The 17,669-nt window shown below is 44.9% G+C and overlaps 1 protein-coding gene across 1 annotated transcript; it reads left to right on the forward strand.

The window, feature by feature from the left end:
• The first annotated feature begins 1,470 nt into the window (after positions 1 to 1,470).
• On the forward strand, positions 1,471 to 2,915 carry LOC109733083 (very-long-chain 3-oxoacyl-CoA reductase 1-like). Its single transcript, XM_020292284.2, has 3 exons — positions 1,471 to 1,809; positions 2,198 to 2,556; positions 2,628 to 2,915. The coding sequence occupies exons 1-3, from the start codon at positions 1,476 to 1,478 to the stop codon at positions 2,913 to 2,915; spliced, it is 981 nt and encodes a 326-aa protein (XP_020147873.1). The 5' UTR covers positions 1,471 to 1,475.
• Positions 2,916 to 17,669: the final 14,754 nt, after the last annotated feature.

Consider the following 17,669-nt stretch of genomic DNA (forward strand, 5'->3'; position numbering starts at 1 on the left):
ACAAGTTCTCAGCATGGTCCGCGGCCCCAAGACCCTTCCCCACAAGCCCGCACACCGGCAGGGGCAGGCAGCGACCCTAGTCTTCTGTGCGTGCATGCGTGCAGTTCCCTGGCACCCCATCTTCTCCAAGTGGGTGCTCGCTCGCAGCCATAGCTCGCCCAGCTCGGTCATGGCGCAGACAGAACCGGAGCTCCCCGCGACGGCGACAAAATCAGCCCGGGAAAGAGGGGAAAGGGGGAGGGGTTCGATTGGAGTCTGTCAGGCTTCAGAACAACATCTATCGGTGGCAGGAGTTTTGCGGCCGGCGGCAGTAACGGCAGGGCCGCTGGCGGGCGAGCTGAAATTTCCGGATGTGGCCGGCAGTCAGGGCAGCGCGCTGTGTTTTTTGGTTTGGGCAGCCGTTTGGTGGTTTTTTTTTAAGAGAAACTGGCGTTTGTTCGGGCTGCTCAAAAATATTTGATGCAAAATTTAGATAAAAGAAAACGGTGGGAGCTGCGTTTTTTGGTCCAAAAACACTAAAAACGGTTATGTTTTATAGGACTGCTATTAGAGATGCTCTAAAATGACATATCGGTGATGATATATGGTTAAAAAACACCGGGCTATACCATTCAAATGAGGTGGTTAAGTCGATAAGAAAACAGTCATCTGAAGTGGGTTTCAGTATGCCTTCAATCTTTCGTCTTGAATACTCCCACTGTTACAAACCAAACGTTTATTTAGAAGAAATACAACGCTAGCCCAGGTGGCCGATGTGTTGTTGGCGATCATCGTCGTCCTATTCTGCCTTCATTCTCACGACTGCTCCTGACAAGTTGCTATCACCGTCGTCTTTGTTGCTGTCAAGAGTCCATGAGCAGGGATGAGGCAAACCTGTTGGAGGATATGGTAGGCGCGTGCCGTAGCACCGTTTGTAGCTCATTGATTGCTCAAATTTATGTGTAGGATGGATGTAAATTTTGGCATTGGGAAGAAGAATATACCGATCTATTGATAGCGAGAAATGAAAATGAAATATTTTTTTTACTCCATTATATTTAGGGGATCAACTAGCTAGGTCCGACTAATACTTAATGGAGTAAAAATACTTCACTAAAGGTTTATTCCGCTGAATACTTCTTTATTTTTAGAGGATTCGGTTAGAATTGCCGTTAGTACGTGAATAAATGATATCACCGTCTGTGTTGCTTTCAAATGTGCTTGGACAAGTAAAGATGAGGCAAAGGAGGATGGCGTGGACAAGTAAAGATGAGGCAAAGCTGTTGGAGGATGGCGTGGACAAGTAAAGATGATGCAAAGCTGTTGGAGGATGGCGTGGTGTCCCTTAACTCGTCTACTGTCCGCCACGCATAAATACGAGTTGCCGCGCACACGACCAAGGCCAGAGGTCTTTGCTCGTTAGTGCCATCACACTTGCTAGCAAAGGAGCGTAACACGTTGCGAGCTAATTTTTTTTGAGGGAAACGCGTTGCGAGATGGTTGCGTCGGTATGGTTCTTCTTCTGGCTGGCCTCCCTCGGTGCCCTACAAGTTTTCGCTCTCAGCATACGCCTCCTCGCCAATCTCGTGCTCTTCCTGCGCCGGCCCAAGGATCTCCGTCGCACATACGGAGCCTGGGCTGTCGTCACCGGGCCGACATCAGGCATCGGACGTGCCATGTCCCTGGAGCTCGCACGGTCTGGCCTCAATCTTGTCCTCGTCGGTCGTGACCCCACCAGACTCCGCGAGATCTCCGAAACAATCTCTAGGACATATGCCATGCAGACCAAGACCGTGTTGTTCGATTTCTCCCTCGTATCCACTGCGCAAGGTATAAAAGTATGGAAATCCTATCTGGCGACCATTCGCTGGCAAATGGGTGACAAATGAACCCTTTTAGTGGCAGTTTTAGTTGTGAGGCAAGATTAAATGGTGGAAGTTTTAAGCAAAAAATTACCTTCTCTGACAGAAAGTATCATGTCGCTCTGAACAAACTGTCATCACCCACAACTAAAAATGCGACAAAATCGTTAGCAAATGCCTCTATGCCGGTCGCTCCTTCTCTATTGCGGGGGGTTGCGTTCCCCGAATACACTGACGCGAGTTGCAAATACAGACAACTTGCCAATAGCAAACGAGTAAAAATCAGTACGAATAGTATAGAGTGTGTGCCCGTCAGATCACAGACCAGTCGTCTCATATCGTTCGATCTTCTGCAGGCGACGAGGCGATGAGTCGCCTCCGGGAGGCCGTGGCGGGACTGAATGTAGGGGTGCTGGTGAACAACGCTGGGGTGGCGAAGCCGGGCGCGGTGTACCTCCACGAGGTGGACGTGGAAGCGTGGGTGAGGATGATACGCGTGAACGTACTGGCGCTAACGGAGGTGACAGCCGAGGTGCTGCCAGGGATGGTGCGGCGGGGCAGGGGTGCAGTCGTAAACATCGGCTCGGGCTCAGGATCGGTCCTTCCCTCCCACCCTCTCTACTCTGTCTACGTCGCCACCAAACGGTACGTCGCAGAGTTCTCCAGGAGTCTCTCCGTGGAGTACCAGAGCGCATGCATCGATGTGCAATGCCAGGTACGTAGTCAGTGTGTGGCGCTCACATCCATCATGTCACCAGATTACCTTTGGTTTTGTCGTGTTTGCAGATCCCATTCATTGTGGAGACAAACATGGTGTCGAGCGCCGTGAAGAACAGCTTCTTTGTTCGCCCATGGGTGCTGAGCCCGGACGCCTACGCGCGCGCGGCGGTGCGCTGGATCGGGCACGGGACGCTGTGCATACCCAACTTCGCCCACCGCCTCCAGTGGTGGTTCACCTGTCTCTTCCCGGACTCCTTCAAAGACATGAACCTCCTGAAGCGGAATTTGCAGCACAGAGCCATCTTTAGGAGGATCAAGCCGTTGAGGGAAACGCGGGCGAACTCACGGGAGTGACCAGATCGGTGCTGGTGTTCCCTCGGATCAAGGTGGTTCAGAATTCAGAGTTCATAGTTGAGGAACACGGGGCTACTTGACTGTGTTGTGCCGAACTTAGAGCATCTCTACTCAATCTCTAGAAAATCAGTCTTTTGTTATATGATCCATTATACTTTAACTCCTTACATTTAATCTGTCAAAAAAGAAGGGTTCCTAGCCGAACTCTTAAATTTAACTCCCTAAAAAATGGACCCTGATATATATATCTACTGAATGTTCGATAGGAGCACCCGGGATACCGAACAAGGCGTTTGGGGCGAGCTGTTTTATAGACCGAACAAAAGCATTCATTCTGGCAACCCAAGATCACGAACACACGCGACACCACCGCGGCGCTCGAGCGAGACCTGAATTACATCGAGGGTGCCCGAAAAATCTCTCCAAACCTCAGATCCCCATCGCCGCACCAACCTAACCCCCAACTTCCCCCGATCCCCTATGTTGTTCTTCCTCGTTCTTGAAGCTGTCATGAGAAGAGCGGATGAACCCTAGGGTGATCTCGCACTACTAGAAAAACATATGTAGCCTTGTGTTTCTCCATATGCCGAGTGTATATTATCGGCCGCCCGGCTTACACATCTGTAAGCCGTGTATCAATGGCGCGGCACACGACAACGACCTGGACCTGGGCGTACCTCCACGTACGGCGCGACACAGCACAAAAACGCTCGTTGTATAGAAAAAGACTCAATGTATTTAGGAGAAATCTGAGTGTGAACTTGGAGCACACGGCAAACACCCGGGCCACGTGGCCGTGCTCGTCCATGTTGACGCCACCGTGATGGGCGGTGTGTAAGCCGTGCGCCACGCGTGTACACTATGTCCCACCAAGTATTCACATGGCGTAATTACAGCTGCCAGCCTTTGACTGCATACCCTTGCTCACACACAATGACGTCGTCCCGTCATCGCACCTCGTGGTCGAGCGGATTCCATTGCCAGTAGCCATTAATGGCGGCATAGTGCGGGGCACCTATCGGTCACCTACCCCCCCCCCCCCCCCCCGGCGCCTACAAATGTGCCTCCTCTCCCCATCGATGTCGCACATAGCTCGCTCCTGCTGTCGAACTTAGACAGCCAACGCTCCTCGCCTCCTCACCCAACGCTGCGATGCCTCGCCACGACCATGAAGCCGGTGACGGGCCTAATTTTAGCAGATCTCGAGGTAGGGATTTACCCAGCTCTGGGCTCTACGAGGAGATAAACCCTACGTCTTGCTTGTGTTGTATTGCGTTGGGGTATAGTACATACTATAGTGTCTACCATGAGATTGTTCTTGTCTAGTGGAGAGGAGTCATCCGCGGATAAGGAGTTCTTGTCCCAAACGGCAAGGCTTCTGGAATCTTTTTTGTATGTGTCATGGGCCAGCCAAAGTGGCCCCGGATGGAACCTGAGCTTGGGGTCCTCAGCCCGGCCTGCCAGTCCAGGGAGTTGACATGGTGAGAGGCCCCATAGCCGGGACACTGTAAGTAACCCATGAACCAATCTTGAAGTCTAGCTGCACCTCGGCTTATCCGAGTTGCTCGTTGTCTTCGGTCACCGGTCTTGAAACTAGTTCAACAACAACTTTCCACCATCAGTGTCTTCTTGCAACCGAGCATCAACCTCGGACTGCATACCAGGTGAAGTACAACACCTTGGCCCTGAAAATGTTGAAGGAGTATGGCCGAGCTACATGCGGGAAAAGTCTCCCATGCAGCCAACCGCACAGTCAGCCTCCACCAATCTGAATAAACATCCGCATATTTCTATTATACTTCCATCTTACTAAGGTTGACAATGACTGGTGTGGTGTACTATTTTCACAACGACTTCCACTGGATCCTCATTGTTATATTCCCAAAGACTGCCTATCCTTATTCTTGGATTTGAATAAAAAAATCAAGAGAAACTACAACAAACTGAATAGATGAAGCTCTAAACATGTTCGATGGCATGGAAGGAAGAGAAACAATGAAGGCATTGTGCGGTTCGGCCACAACACAACCTTATGTTGCATTCAACAGTCTGAATACGCAAGGACCTCCCCTTGGTACGTCATGTACCACATGTAAGAATTCACAGGGATCATAGGACCTTTTCCCACAGAAGGATGGCGCCACCAAATGGGGTTCAAGCCCTTGCCGCTCTCACACGTGATGACTCCAGAGTCGACTTCAAACAGATCCAATAGACACTCGTCGAAATCATCAACAAGGACGTCTGCGGCGAGACAGGGATCTTCTACGGCGGTGGCGTATCAACCCTTCAGGAGCAACTTCATCGCTACATACAGCAGTGAACACGTGATGTTGTGTTTAAAAACAGTTCAAACATTGTTCCTAACTTACCATACCTTTCATGTACTTGCTACAATTAAGTCATTATGATGCATGCTGGAAGTTAGCAATTATCTTTACACGAGTAACCTTACTTTCTATATGTTGCTATATATGTTTGATATGGGTGATTCAAGCTGATATTTGCTCTCTTCGTTACCGAACGTCAAAGATTCGTCAATAGCAACTTCAACGACGCCGGGCCGCTGCCCCATGCAAAGCCACCGCAGTCAAATACATGCTTATAATTCAACCATATCGATGCCTTATGTAATGTGTGAATTCAATACTTTAATTACTTAAAGCATTCTTTTCATATGATAGACACAACCTTTGTAAACAAATATAAGACGTTTTAGAGACTTGAGACAAGCCTGCAAAACGTCTTATATTTTTTTATAGAGGAAGTATGTGACAAAAAATGTGTAAATGCTACCACGATGGCAAACGCTGCAATGGCAGACAAATTTTGGCCTTCAAAATATACTAGCAGCGGGCGCAAAAGCATGAACGTAACCAACATGCTGACAAATTAGCGGCGCCCTGCAATCTTGAACGCAGCTAGTTGCTAAATTGCATGTCGCGTTCAAACATGACGAACGGTGCTAGTTCGGACCTAACGGCGGCATTCGTGGAGCGAACGCTTCTAATAGCTGCATTACCAGCGGTGTTCACAGGGTGCACCACTAGTATCCAGTTACCAGCAGTGTAGTAGTAGCAGTGTGCCAGCGAAACACTGCTAGTAGACACTTATGCACGTTGCTGGTTAGGGTGTCCTATACTAGTATAGTGATCAATTCTTTGTGATTTATTCGCGATGTGTGAGTGGTGTCCTCGGGCTAACGGTTAAGACATAGCCTCACAGCCCAATGTACGCCCATAAAGGGAATGTCGGTTTACTTTTTGAGAGGACATTCTTTCTATGTGTTGTGCAATGATTTTGTATCTTGTCTCGACCTTGATCCTAGGATCGCAGGTACCTGAGATACTGAAGATCGGAACAAGGAGAGGTAAAATGCTGAGAGGAGCAGGAAGCTATGCTAAACGTCGATGGCACTAAGATTAGTACGGCGACAAAATCAAGTCTCTGGGGTAGATATGGTGTAGTCATACAAAAAATGCCTACTGCATTGGTGTCGTTATCCTTAATATCTGAGCTGACCCCGTAAGTTAGATAAGTCCTTGGATTGACAATAGTACCACGGCTCGGCGGCAGCTAGCCGTGGGGTTATTAGGACACATCTCCCGCATAATTCATGCACAAGATATATGTAATGTTGTACCATTGCTAGGTTGATTTCTTTAGATTGTCTCCCTAGAAGATGTACACGGCTGTAGGTGAAACCTTAAGCCTTATCCTATTACTTTATTATTGTATTTTAATCGCCTCTCCAGTTTGTTCAAGGAACTGAAACATTTTGAAATAACAAGTACTTGCAAATATTTCCTTGCGAACCATCATCACTACCTAGCACTACTAGGAAAAACCTTATACACAGAATCTTAGCAGCAGCGTGGTTTAAAAACAAACGCTACTGCTAATTAGCAGTAGCGAGCTTCAGGAAACCGCGCTACTAATAGCCCAGTAGCAGTAGCGCTCTAGGTGAAACAAGCGCTACTACTATAATTGCCACGGCGTTACCTCCAGGCTAGATATAGTAGTAGCGCCCTTCCTCTGGACGCGCTATACTGCTAAAGTACTTAGTAGCATCGTTTTTCTTCAAAACTCGCTGCTGCTAAGTATCACCCTGCTTGCAACTAATTAAGTTTAGTCCCATACTGCTAAGCGAACAAGGTGTTTACTGTAGGAGATATGCCCTAGAGGCAATAATAAATGATATTATTTATCTCCGAGTTCATAATTATGTTTATGTTCCATGCTATAACTGCAATGATTCTCGAGTCTGCAATATCCACGAGGCTCGGAGGAAGACTCATATGCACGTGTGGAATAATAAACGGTAAGAAGTATTCCTAGTCTGGCCTCTAAGACTAGCTCAAGTGTTGCATGATGGTTCTGTTTTCCTGATCATGGGCATGTCTATGCCAGCAATTTTGAGGGCACAATGTTAAGAGAACATTTGTGTTGAATCGACCCGGATTGATGTTATGCTAAGAGATTCATTCGTCACAAGTTAATGGTTTATAACACAGAGATAGTTAATGTTTGCATAATTCCTTAGACCATGAGAGTATCGAGTTTCTTCATACTTGCTTCATGAACTTTGGGGTTTGTTAAACATCATCCGTAACTGGATGGCTATTACGGCGGCTTACGGGTTCATGGGAAAGTATGTTAAGTAACTTGATAGCTCGAGATTGGGATTTGCTCCTCCGACGATGGAGAGATATACTCGGGCCCACTCGGTGTTACGGTGTCCATCATCGTCTGGCCAGACACTTTGTGATTTGATCACGGGGATGCCGGAACACGAAACGAGAAAAGAGAACAAAACCGGTAACGAGGTAACTTGCATAGTGGACAAAGTGTTGGCCCACGGGGATGCAATAAATCTCACCTTAGGTGTTTGTGATATATCGTGAAGCAACAGGAATAGCTCACCTCAACTGGAGGTTCACTCAAATATTCATTCGTGTGGTATAGGGGTCAATATGGGTGTCCACGGCTCCGATGTTGATCATTGATCGGAAGGGGTTCCAAGTCATGTCTATACTTCACCGAACCTATAGGGTCACACGCTTAAGGGTCATCTATCTGCTAAATACTAGACAGGGAGTCTGAGAGAAAATCACCAAAAAAGTTTCGGACAGCGGAATCGTACCGGAGAGAGAGGTCACCGGATGAGTTTCGGTGAAACCGAAAAAGTTGTTTCGGGGTATGCCATTAAGTCAAAATGGTTTCGGCACATGCCTGATAATTCTTGGAGGGTGCCAGAATCATTCTGGAAACTTTTTGGAATTTTCAGAAATAAAAACCGAAAATGTTTCGGAGCTGCCGGTACCGCTTTGGCTGTTTTTCGCAGATGAAATTCACTAATCTGAAATTGTTTCAAAACGAATCCAAAATCATTTTAGTGGGTACTGGAATTATTCTAGGACCCACAGAAATATTTTCGGATTTAGTGGACGCGAAAAATTGTCTTCATGAATAGTGAAAACGCATTCTTGTTGCTTTTCGCAGATGAAAATCACTAAACCGAAATTGTTTCGGAACGCGTTGAAAATTATTTTAGTGGGTACTGGAAATGTTCTGAGCCCACATAAATATTTTCAGTTCGAACGGACGCTGAAAAATGTCGTCATGAATATTGAAAGTGCTTTTTGCTTGGCTTCTTGGAGAAGCCACCTTGAGGGCCTTTTTGGTATTTCCCCCCTTGGCTTCTTGGAGAAGCCACCCTTGGGCTTGGCCTATAAATAGGGGTGGATGGGGCTGCCTAAAGGATCATCCCTTCTCACATATAAGTGCCATGCATGATCTGGCTTCTTCTCTCCCTCCCACGAAAAGAGTTTCGTAGAGCCGTAAGGCTGTCTGGGTTCCGGCAGGAACTAGTTCTGGACGGCGAAGCCCTGCCGGATAGATGACACCGTATGTGTGCAACTCTGTAGAGAGATCGTAGTTTCGGTCTTAGTTCGTGAGTGCCTCCCGAAGGGCTGTCCGTGTGACCGTCCGAGTTTCGAAGGTCCTCCCGAAGGGCTGTCCGAGTGACCGTTCGAGTTTCGAAGGTCCTCCCGAAGGGCTGTCCGCGACACCGTCCGGGGGGGCTGTTCGACCGCCTCCCGGAGGGCTGTCTAGGGAGCAGATGATGGTATACATCCTCGCGGTTGGGAGGTTGTAAATCCTAGCTGCGGGGATCTGCACCGCCGATCGTCATCGACTCTACTTCCCGCTGCGCTACGAGTCGATAACGAAAAAGATCAAACCATGTATGCAGTCTCCATAGTGGTCCTGGGCTGGTGCGTAGGTTGGAAATTTTTTGTTTTCTGCTGCGTTACCCAACAGTGGCATCAAGAGCCGTGCTATGCGTAGATGCAGGTTTCGATCTAGAATACATGGAGATGTATGGGTATTGCATAATATAATTAGGTAGTAGATGAGATCTATTGCTGAAAATTATTTATGCGGGTGACAGATGAAATCTATTACCCGAGGTTCTTGTTGCTTCCCTAGAATTTGCGTTTGCTCAATCTCGAGACATCATGATGGAATTTGACAAAGTTCTAGCAATCCGTGATCCTGATTGATCATGGAAGTGCTATCAGTTCTTTGGGTTCTGCCGTAGTCAAAAGAAAGATGAAATTCGCAGATGAAAGGGCATTGTAGATATGATCTGCACGGGGGTCATGCGTATGACGAAGTTTAGTATGGGGCTCGAGATTTAATTATCCCGTGTTTCATACACCCCGAGATGTTAATCTAGCAACTTGAATAATCATACTTGATGATAAAACGTTGGTAGCTGCGGTTTAAGTCAGAACCTTAGAAGCCACGTAAAATAAATTTTTGCATAAACCGATTAGAGGCGTCTAACTTGGTTTTGCAGGATGTGCATGTGATGTGGTATAGCAATGCTCATATTCAATTTGATTATGTATGAGATGACTATATGATGTAATTAACATGACCTGCGTGTCATGATTCAGCATGATGGTTGGAGCCATATGATTGTCACTTTAATGACCTGCGTGTCAACCTTAAGTAATGCACTTATTTTATTAGCTATAGAGATAGCAATATTATCTGGTGCATCGACAAGGTGGTGGCAATCTTCGTGAAGGTGAACACCGACGCGAATGCCGAAGACGAAGAAATGAAATACTTCTCCGTCAGAAAGGGCTATACCATATCATGCTATTATGAATTGCCTGAGATGTTTATCCCTTATGATGCACCCTTCTTGATTGCGCAGTAGTCGCTTTTTATTAGGGTGATCTCTCACTTAAAATATCAAAGTAGTTAGTGTTCACCCAAGTGTAGCACCGTCTGAAATTCGTATCTTTTCGGGGTGCGCCATGTACACATGAGCACGAACGAATCGAGAGGAATGAGGCGGGTGAGGTCAGACCTCGCAGCAAGATCACTTGGTTGTCTTTGACGTTCAGGCATGAGAGTCCTGAGCTCGGAACACGCCCATCGAAAGATGAACAAGAATCACATAGAGATGTGATCGGCAAGTTGGCCTACCGATTGAAATTTGTGTCATCAGTGATGAACCCGTCAATGGCATCGAATAGAAATATGGATCTTGAATCACTCTAAATCAATTATGAGAGATATTGATTTGAGTGGGAGCGCACTGTTGAATTAACATGTTTAATTCTCATTGCAATTAATTATGAACACTGTCTAAGTGTTTCTTGAATAATAGTTGTAGAATAATGGCTTGCATTTCCACCTTCCCTATTAAAATTGAATAGCTGTTAAATATCTGGTTAAAACTTTACGATTGGTAACGTAATATGAGGATTGTCCTAAAAAGTGCTGAGAAGGACTTTGTCCTATCGCATGCTTTCCGTATCCTCCCGCTAATGCTATGGATCATGTGACTCTCGTCCTTCGATCCAAAAGCTAGAATTCTGTTACGGTCAAGTGGAATATGTTTGCTTCCATGAAACCCAAACTTCGAAAGTTGGGATAGTTATATGATATTCATGGAACTGAAAATTATTTTCAGATACAAACAAAGCAATGTTTGTTTGCAAGTATTAGTAAAAGTGTTTACTATGCATTTGACTGTTGGGAAAGGGATCCAGAAGAACGCCTGTCATACAATGAAAGGTGAATAAAACAACAACTTAAAGAGAAAGGAAGTGTCCAAAGGGTGTTAGTATGACTTACACGCCTAGGAAGTCTGGGGCTAATGCCACTCTTAATTTGGGTGCTTCTTCTGAGAGTAGGAGAAATACTAAAAGTTAAACTGCTAGAAGTATAAAGGCAAAAGGAAAGAAAACTGGAATATCCAGCTCATGTATGAATGTCATACAACTTTTTGATGTATAGAAGGCTGGTCAAAGATATAGTTCTTGCGAAGTATGGTTAAACATGTTAATCACTAATTCTTGGGTATTGTGAGTTCATCACAAAAATGCCCGCTCGATTGCATTCTGTTGCAACTCGATGTAAGAACTACTATGGCCTGAAAGACTAGCTAGAAATGAGGTTAAGGTATACACAGGGAACATAGTAAATGTTACTATACCTTCCATCGGTGTATTGCCGTCTGTATTTATTTTCATAATTCATTTAGAGTTTTACAAACTCTATCCCATTGCATAAGGTATCTTGCAAGAAGGTTGTTCATAAGAGAACTTTTTATGTTCGATGTTATGAATAACACAAGGGCCATACTTTCATTATGAATGAGATGTATGTTATGAATATTGATAATAATACAATACCTCTGGGTTTACTTCATAATTCATTTTAGAGTTTCATACACTCTAGCCCATTGCACAATGTTTGTTGCAAAAGAGTTGTTCATAAAAACAACAATTGTTATTAAGTATTATGAATAACATAAGGGCCATACTTCCATCATCGATGGGACGTATGTTATGAATATTGAGGGTAATATGATACATCCATAACACTAACGCTAAATGTCGCAAGACTAAAAGAATACCACACAAGTGTGGCACTACATTTGGTCACATTGGAGAAACCCGCATGGAAAATTCCATTATGATGGATTTTGAATTCTTTTTGATTTTGAATCATCTGACACTTGCAACTTTCCTCCGAAAAGTGAAGTGACTAAAATACCGTTCACATGCCATAAGGAACGAACAACAAACTTATTAGTGATCATACATTTGATGTGTGTAGTCCGATAAGTGTTGTTAGTGGTGGATTTATTTATCTTCAGAAATGACTCAAGTAGATATATGGATATTTACTTGATGAGACGTAAGTCTGGATCTTTTGAAATCATTCGAAAGGTTCTCAAAAATGAAGTAGAAGTTATTGTAACAAGAAAATTATGTTTCTGCATTTGATTGCACAAAGGAATATTTGAGTTACATGTTTAGCGGATGTCCGATGAGTTGTGAAAGGGGTTTCATAAACTTGCACCTCCCGTAACACCACTGCAAGTGGAAAGTCCGTGGAGATGTAATCAAACCATTTATGACATGTTAAGGTCAAAGATGACATAAATAAATTTGCCATTATCCCTTTTAAAGTGATGCTTTAGAGACTACGGCTTTTACACTGAAAAGAGCTACATCGGGTCTGTTGAAATGAAGCCATGGTATGGTACGCCCAACCATGTTATATCTTTTCTTAACATTTGGAATATGGGGCTTGTGTAAAAGGTTACAAACCTATTCCAAATCAGACAAGTGCTACTTTGTAGGTTATACCAAAATGTTGGGTATTCCTCCCTCACTATACCGAGGCAAATGGTTTTGCCGCGCTTTTAAAGAGAATGGTTCTTTCAAAAAGGTGAGTGGGAGAATAGTGCAACTCGACGAGATAAACAGTATCTACGTCATCAGATCAAAGGAAAGAGACCTTGGAAGTAATTCCAGAGTTTCCTACTGCGACTGATACGGAAATCTCTACAATAAAATGTATGAACTTCGGTCGAACTTGCAGCTAAACCACGTAGGCAAGGCTCGTGCAAACCTCTCAGGTGCGCAAACGAGATATTGTTGTTAGACAACATTATACCTACGATACACAAGGAAGCGTTGATGGGCCCTGACTCCGGAATTGGCTAAATGCCAATACAACCCGAGTTAGTTTCCATATAAGTGATTCAAGATTAAAACCTTGATACACCTTTCGGAAGACTTAGAGTCTAACGAATATTTATGGAACTTAAAACTAATACGGATAAAATGTTTTATCCATAAAGCTCGACTTGTTGAAATAACAAGTTCAAGAGTTGACTACGATGAGGTTGTTTTCATCGTAGCGATGCTTAAAGTCGTTTCGGGTTGAACTAGCAATTAATACATATTTCAATCATGAGATATGAAACATGGATGATAAAAGGATTTCCATCTGATGGAAATGAAAGCTAGGACTTGTATATGATACAGTCCAAAGTAATTTGTCGATCCAGATGATGCTAGTAGGTATGCAAACTTCAGAGTTCCAGCAATGGACAGAAGAGAGCAAAATGGAGTTGGAATCTTCGTGTTTTGATGAAATGGTCAAAGGGGTTTTGACTTCATCAATGGGTAACGAAGATGCTTGTAATTCAAGAAAGTAAGTGGGAGCGTAATAATATTTCTAAAAACCTTATGTGCTTGGCACATTGGTAATTGGAAATAAATTTCTTGACACAAATTAGGACTTCATTTGAAAATAGTTTTTCGATGAAGTGCTTAGGCTAAATAGCCTCAATATTAGGCATGATGATCTATGGAGATAGATTTACCTAATGGGGCTAAGCAATGAATACATATTGACAAGATGCTAAAACCTTTTAGCATTTAAAACGCCAAGGAGTGATTCTTGCCAAAGTCACATGGAAAGAGTTTTTGCAAGACTCGGTGTCCCAAAACACTGATGAGTAAAATACATGATGCAGATTCCACACACTTTTGTGTTTGGATTAATCATGTATTCCATGGTATGTAAAACAACCAGATATGTCCGATACTCCCAAGGTGTTGCGAGTATGGATACCAACGTGATCAAATTACTGATCATGGGACAACAGTGAAAGATGTCACAGAGTACTAGAGTAAGTACTGATGACATGGTTTTCTCGCAAGTAGAGATCATGAAGAGCTCATTGTAAAATGTTACATCGATACAGTCTTCATCTTTTCTCCATGCGATTTTTGATTTAAATTAAGGGTTTTGTGTAACACACAATGTGGTGGCACAGTTAGTTGGAATTCGTTCAAACTAGTTACTGTGGCGAATTCTATAACAAGGGCTAAGTATGTTGACGCTTTAGAAGCGACAAAGAAGATGTTGAATCATATAGTTCATTCATGAACTTAGTATAGTTCCAAGATGGCTTTTGACAATGGGACACTACTGCAGGTAGTTGCTCCATAACTCAGCCTGAGGAATCTAGGTTCGACCTGTGATTCACATACATACAAAGCCAAGTTCACACAAAATATGAATTTTGTGAAAACGTGAAAACGCGAGGACATGCAAAGATACACACGGAACTGAAGTCGTCAGATCCGTTGGACATCAGGCTATACCACAAGCGAAGCATATTTACACCGGTGTGCCACAGGTGTGAAGTGCATTAGCATAAGCTAGATTATTGACTCTAGTGCAAGTGGGAGTCTGTAGGAGATATGCCCTAGAGGCAATAATAAATGATATTATTTATCTCCGAGTTCATAATTATGTTTATGTTCCATGCTATAACTGCAATGATTCTCGAGTCTGCAATATCCACGAGGCTCGGAGGAAGACTCATATGCACGTGTGGAATAATAAAAGGTAAGAAGTATTCCTAGTCTGGCCTCTAAGACTAGCTCAAGTGTTGCATGATGGTTCTGTTTTCCTGATCATGGGCATGTCTATGCCAGCAATTTTGAGGGCACAATGTTAAGAGAACATTTGTGTTGAATCGACCCGGATTGATGTTATGCTAAGAGATTCATTCGTCACAAGTTAATGGTTTATAACACAGAGATAGTTAATGTTTGCATAATTCCTTAGACCATGAGAGTATCGAGTTTCTTCATGCTTGCTTCATCAACTTTGGGGTTTGTTAAACATCATCCGTAACTGGATGGCTATTACGGCGGCTTACGGGTTCATGGGAAAGTATGTTAAGTAACTTGATAGCTCGAGATTGGGATTTGCTCCTCCGACGATGGAGAGATATACTCGGGCCCACTCGGTGTTACGGTGTCCATCATCGTCTGGCCAGACACTTTGTGATTTGATCACGGGGATGCCGGAACACGAAACGAGAAAAGAGAACAAAACCGGTAACGAGGTAACTTGCATAGTGGACAAAGTGTTGGCCCACGGGGATGCAATAAATCTCACCTTAGGTGTTTGTGATATATCATGAAGCAACAGGAATAGCTCACCTCAACTGGAGGTTCACTCAAATATTCATTCGTGTGGGTATAGGGGTCAATATGGGTGTCCACGGCTCCGATGTTGATCATTGATCGGAAGGGGTTCCAAGTCATGTCTATACTTCACCGAACCTATAGGGTCACACGCTTAAGGGTCATCTATCTGCTAAATACTAGACAGGGAGTCTGAGAGAAAATCACCAAAAAAGTTTCGGACAGCGGAATCGTACCGCAGAGAGAGGTCACCGGATGAGTTTCGGTGAAACCGAAAAAGTTGTTTCGGGGTATGCCATTAAGTCAAAATGGTTTCGGCACATGCCTGATAATTCTTGGAGGGTGCCAGAATCATTCTGGAAACTTTTTGGAATTTTCAGAAATAAAAACCGAAAATGTTTCGGAGCTGCCGGTACCGCTTTGGCTGTTTTTCGCAGATGAAATTCACTAATCTGAAATTGTTTCAAAACGAATCCAAAATCATTTTAGTGGGTACTGGAATTATTCTAGGACCCACAGAAATATTTTCGGATTTAGTGGACGCGAAAAATTGTCTTCATGAATAGTGAAAACGCATTCTTGTTGCTTTTCGCAGATGAAAATCACTAAACCGAAATTGTTTCGGAACGCGTTGAAAATTATTTTAGTGGGTACTGGAAATGTTCTGAGCCCACATAAATATTTTCAGTTCGAACGGACGCTGAAAAACGTCGTCATGAATATTGAAAGTGCTTTTTGCTTGGCTTCTTGGAGAAGCCACCTTGAGGGCCTTTTTGGTATTTCCCCCCTTGGCTTCTTGGAGAAGCCACCCTTGGGCTTGGCCTATAAATAGGGGTGGAAGGGGCTGCCTAAAGGATCATCCCTTCTCACATACATGTGCCATGCATGATCTGGCTTCTTCTCTCCCTCCCACGAAAAGAGTTTCGTAGAGCCGTAAGGCTGTCTGGGTTCCGGCAGGAACTAGTTCTGGACGGCGAAGCCCTGCCGGATAGATGACACCGTATGTGTGCAACTCTGTAGAGAGATCGTAGTTTCGGTCTTAGTTCGTGAGTGCCTCCCGAAGGGCTGTCCGTGTGACCGTCCGAGTTTCGAAGGTCCTCCCGAAGGGCTGTCCGAGTGACCGTTCGAGTTTCGAAGGTCCTCCCAAAGGGCTGTCCGCGACACCGTCCGGGGGGGCTGTTCGACCGCCTCCCGGAGGGCTGTCTAGGGAGCAGATGATGGAATACATCCTCGCGGTTGGGAGGTTGTAAATCCTAGCTGCGGGGATCTGCACCGCCGATCGTCATCAACTCTACTTCCCGCTGCGCTACGAGTCGGTAACGAAAAAGATCAAACCATGTATGCAGTCTCCATAGTGGTCCTGGGCTGGTGCGTAGGTCGGAAATTTTTTGTTTTCTGCTGCGTTACCCAACATTTACCACCTTAAATATGTTACTTCTCAAACTATCTCGAGCACTTGGTCTTCATTGAACTATATGTGTAGGATTTGTGGTGCAATATGAATCCTCACCTGTGCCTATACAGTTACGGTGAGGATTCATGTTGACTATTTAGATTCTACACAAAAAGATCAATGATGACCAATGATATTTTTGATGTTTTTACATGCTTAGACTTAGCAGTAGCGTTTTTTTAGGAAAAGCGCTACTGATATTGGGCTTAGCAGTAGCGCGCTCCCCGTGCCCGCGCTACTGCTAGAGCAAAACAAAACACGCGGCCCGGCAGGCCCCCCGCACGCTCATCTCTCAATCGTCCCCCTCCGCCCGACGCCGGCAGCTGCGGTTAGGGTTTCTCCTCTGCCACCGCCGCCGCAGGTAATGCTCCTCCCCCCTCTCGCCGCCCCTCCGCTGCTCCTCCACCCTCTCGCCGCCCACTCTGTCGCTGCCCATGAGCTCTGGCCGGGCGCCTTTGGCCGACCGCCCTCGATCCCCTCGCCGGCCGCTGTCGTCGCCCCCTCTCGTAGGAAAGTCACCGGCCTTCCCCTCGTCAGCACCCCCGACCGAGGTCACCATGCCATCCCCCCTCCTCGACAGCACCCCCCGAGGGCTGCCCTACCTAGATGCAGCAAAGGCTTACGAATTTCATATGGATAACTAGATGCTTTTGTTTTTCTGTAATAAGTTATTTTTTGCAAAATGTAGGTGCCAATTTAGCTGAAATGCTTTGGTAGGTGGTACCGTGATCTGCTAGATATTGGTTTTGATTGAAGTATTTAGTTTGCAAGTGCTAAGTTAATCCCAATTAAATTTGCCACTTGTTTTTTTAATCAGTTATCTTAGGCAATAGGGGCCAAATTAGATGAAATGTGTCTTGGTAGGTGTGGTACTTTGATTTGGTAGATAACTTATTACAGATCTTAGGATTATACCTTTGGTAGGGGCCAAATAGTTTTTTCGGCAATAGGTGCCACTGAAATGCTTTCGTAGGT

This window comes from Aegilops tauschii, chromosome 7 (genome assembly GCF_002575655.3).
Source record: "Aegilops tauschii subsp. strangulata cultivar AL8/78 chromosome 7, Aet v6.0, whole genome shotgun sequence".
NCBI classification, from domain to species: domain Eukaryota; kingdom Viridiplantae; phylum Streptophyta; class Magnoliopsida; order Poales; family Poaceae; genus Aegilops; species Aegilops tauschii.

Coding starts and splice junctions, on each gene's coding strand:
- LOC109733083 (XM_020292284.2), top strand. CDS start 1,476: ATGGTTGCGTCGGTATGGTTCTTCTTCTGGCTGGCCTCCCTCGGTGCC. Junction 1,810..2,197: donor CCTCGTATCCACTGCGCAAG/GTATAAAAGTAT, acceptor GATCTTCTGCAG/GCGACGAGGCGATGAGTCGC. Junction 2,557..2,627: donor GCATCGATGTGCAATGCCAG/GTACGTAGTCAG, acceptor TCGTGTTTGCAG/ATCCCATTCATTGTGGAGAC.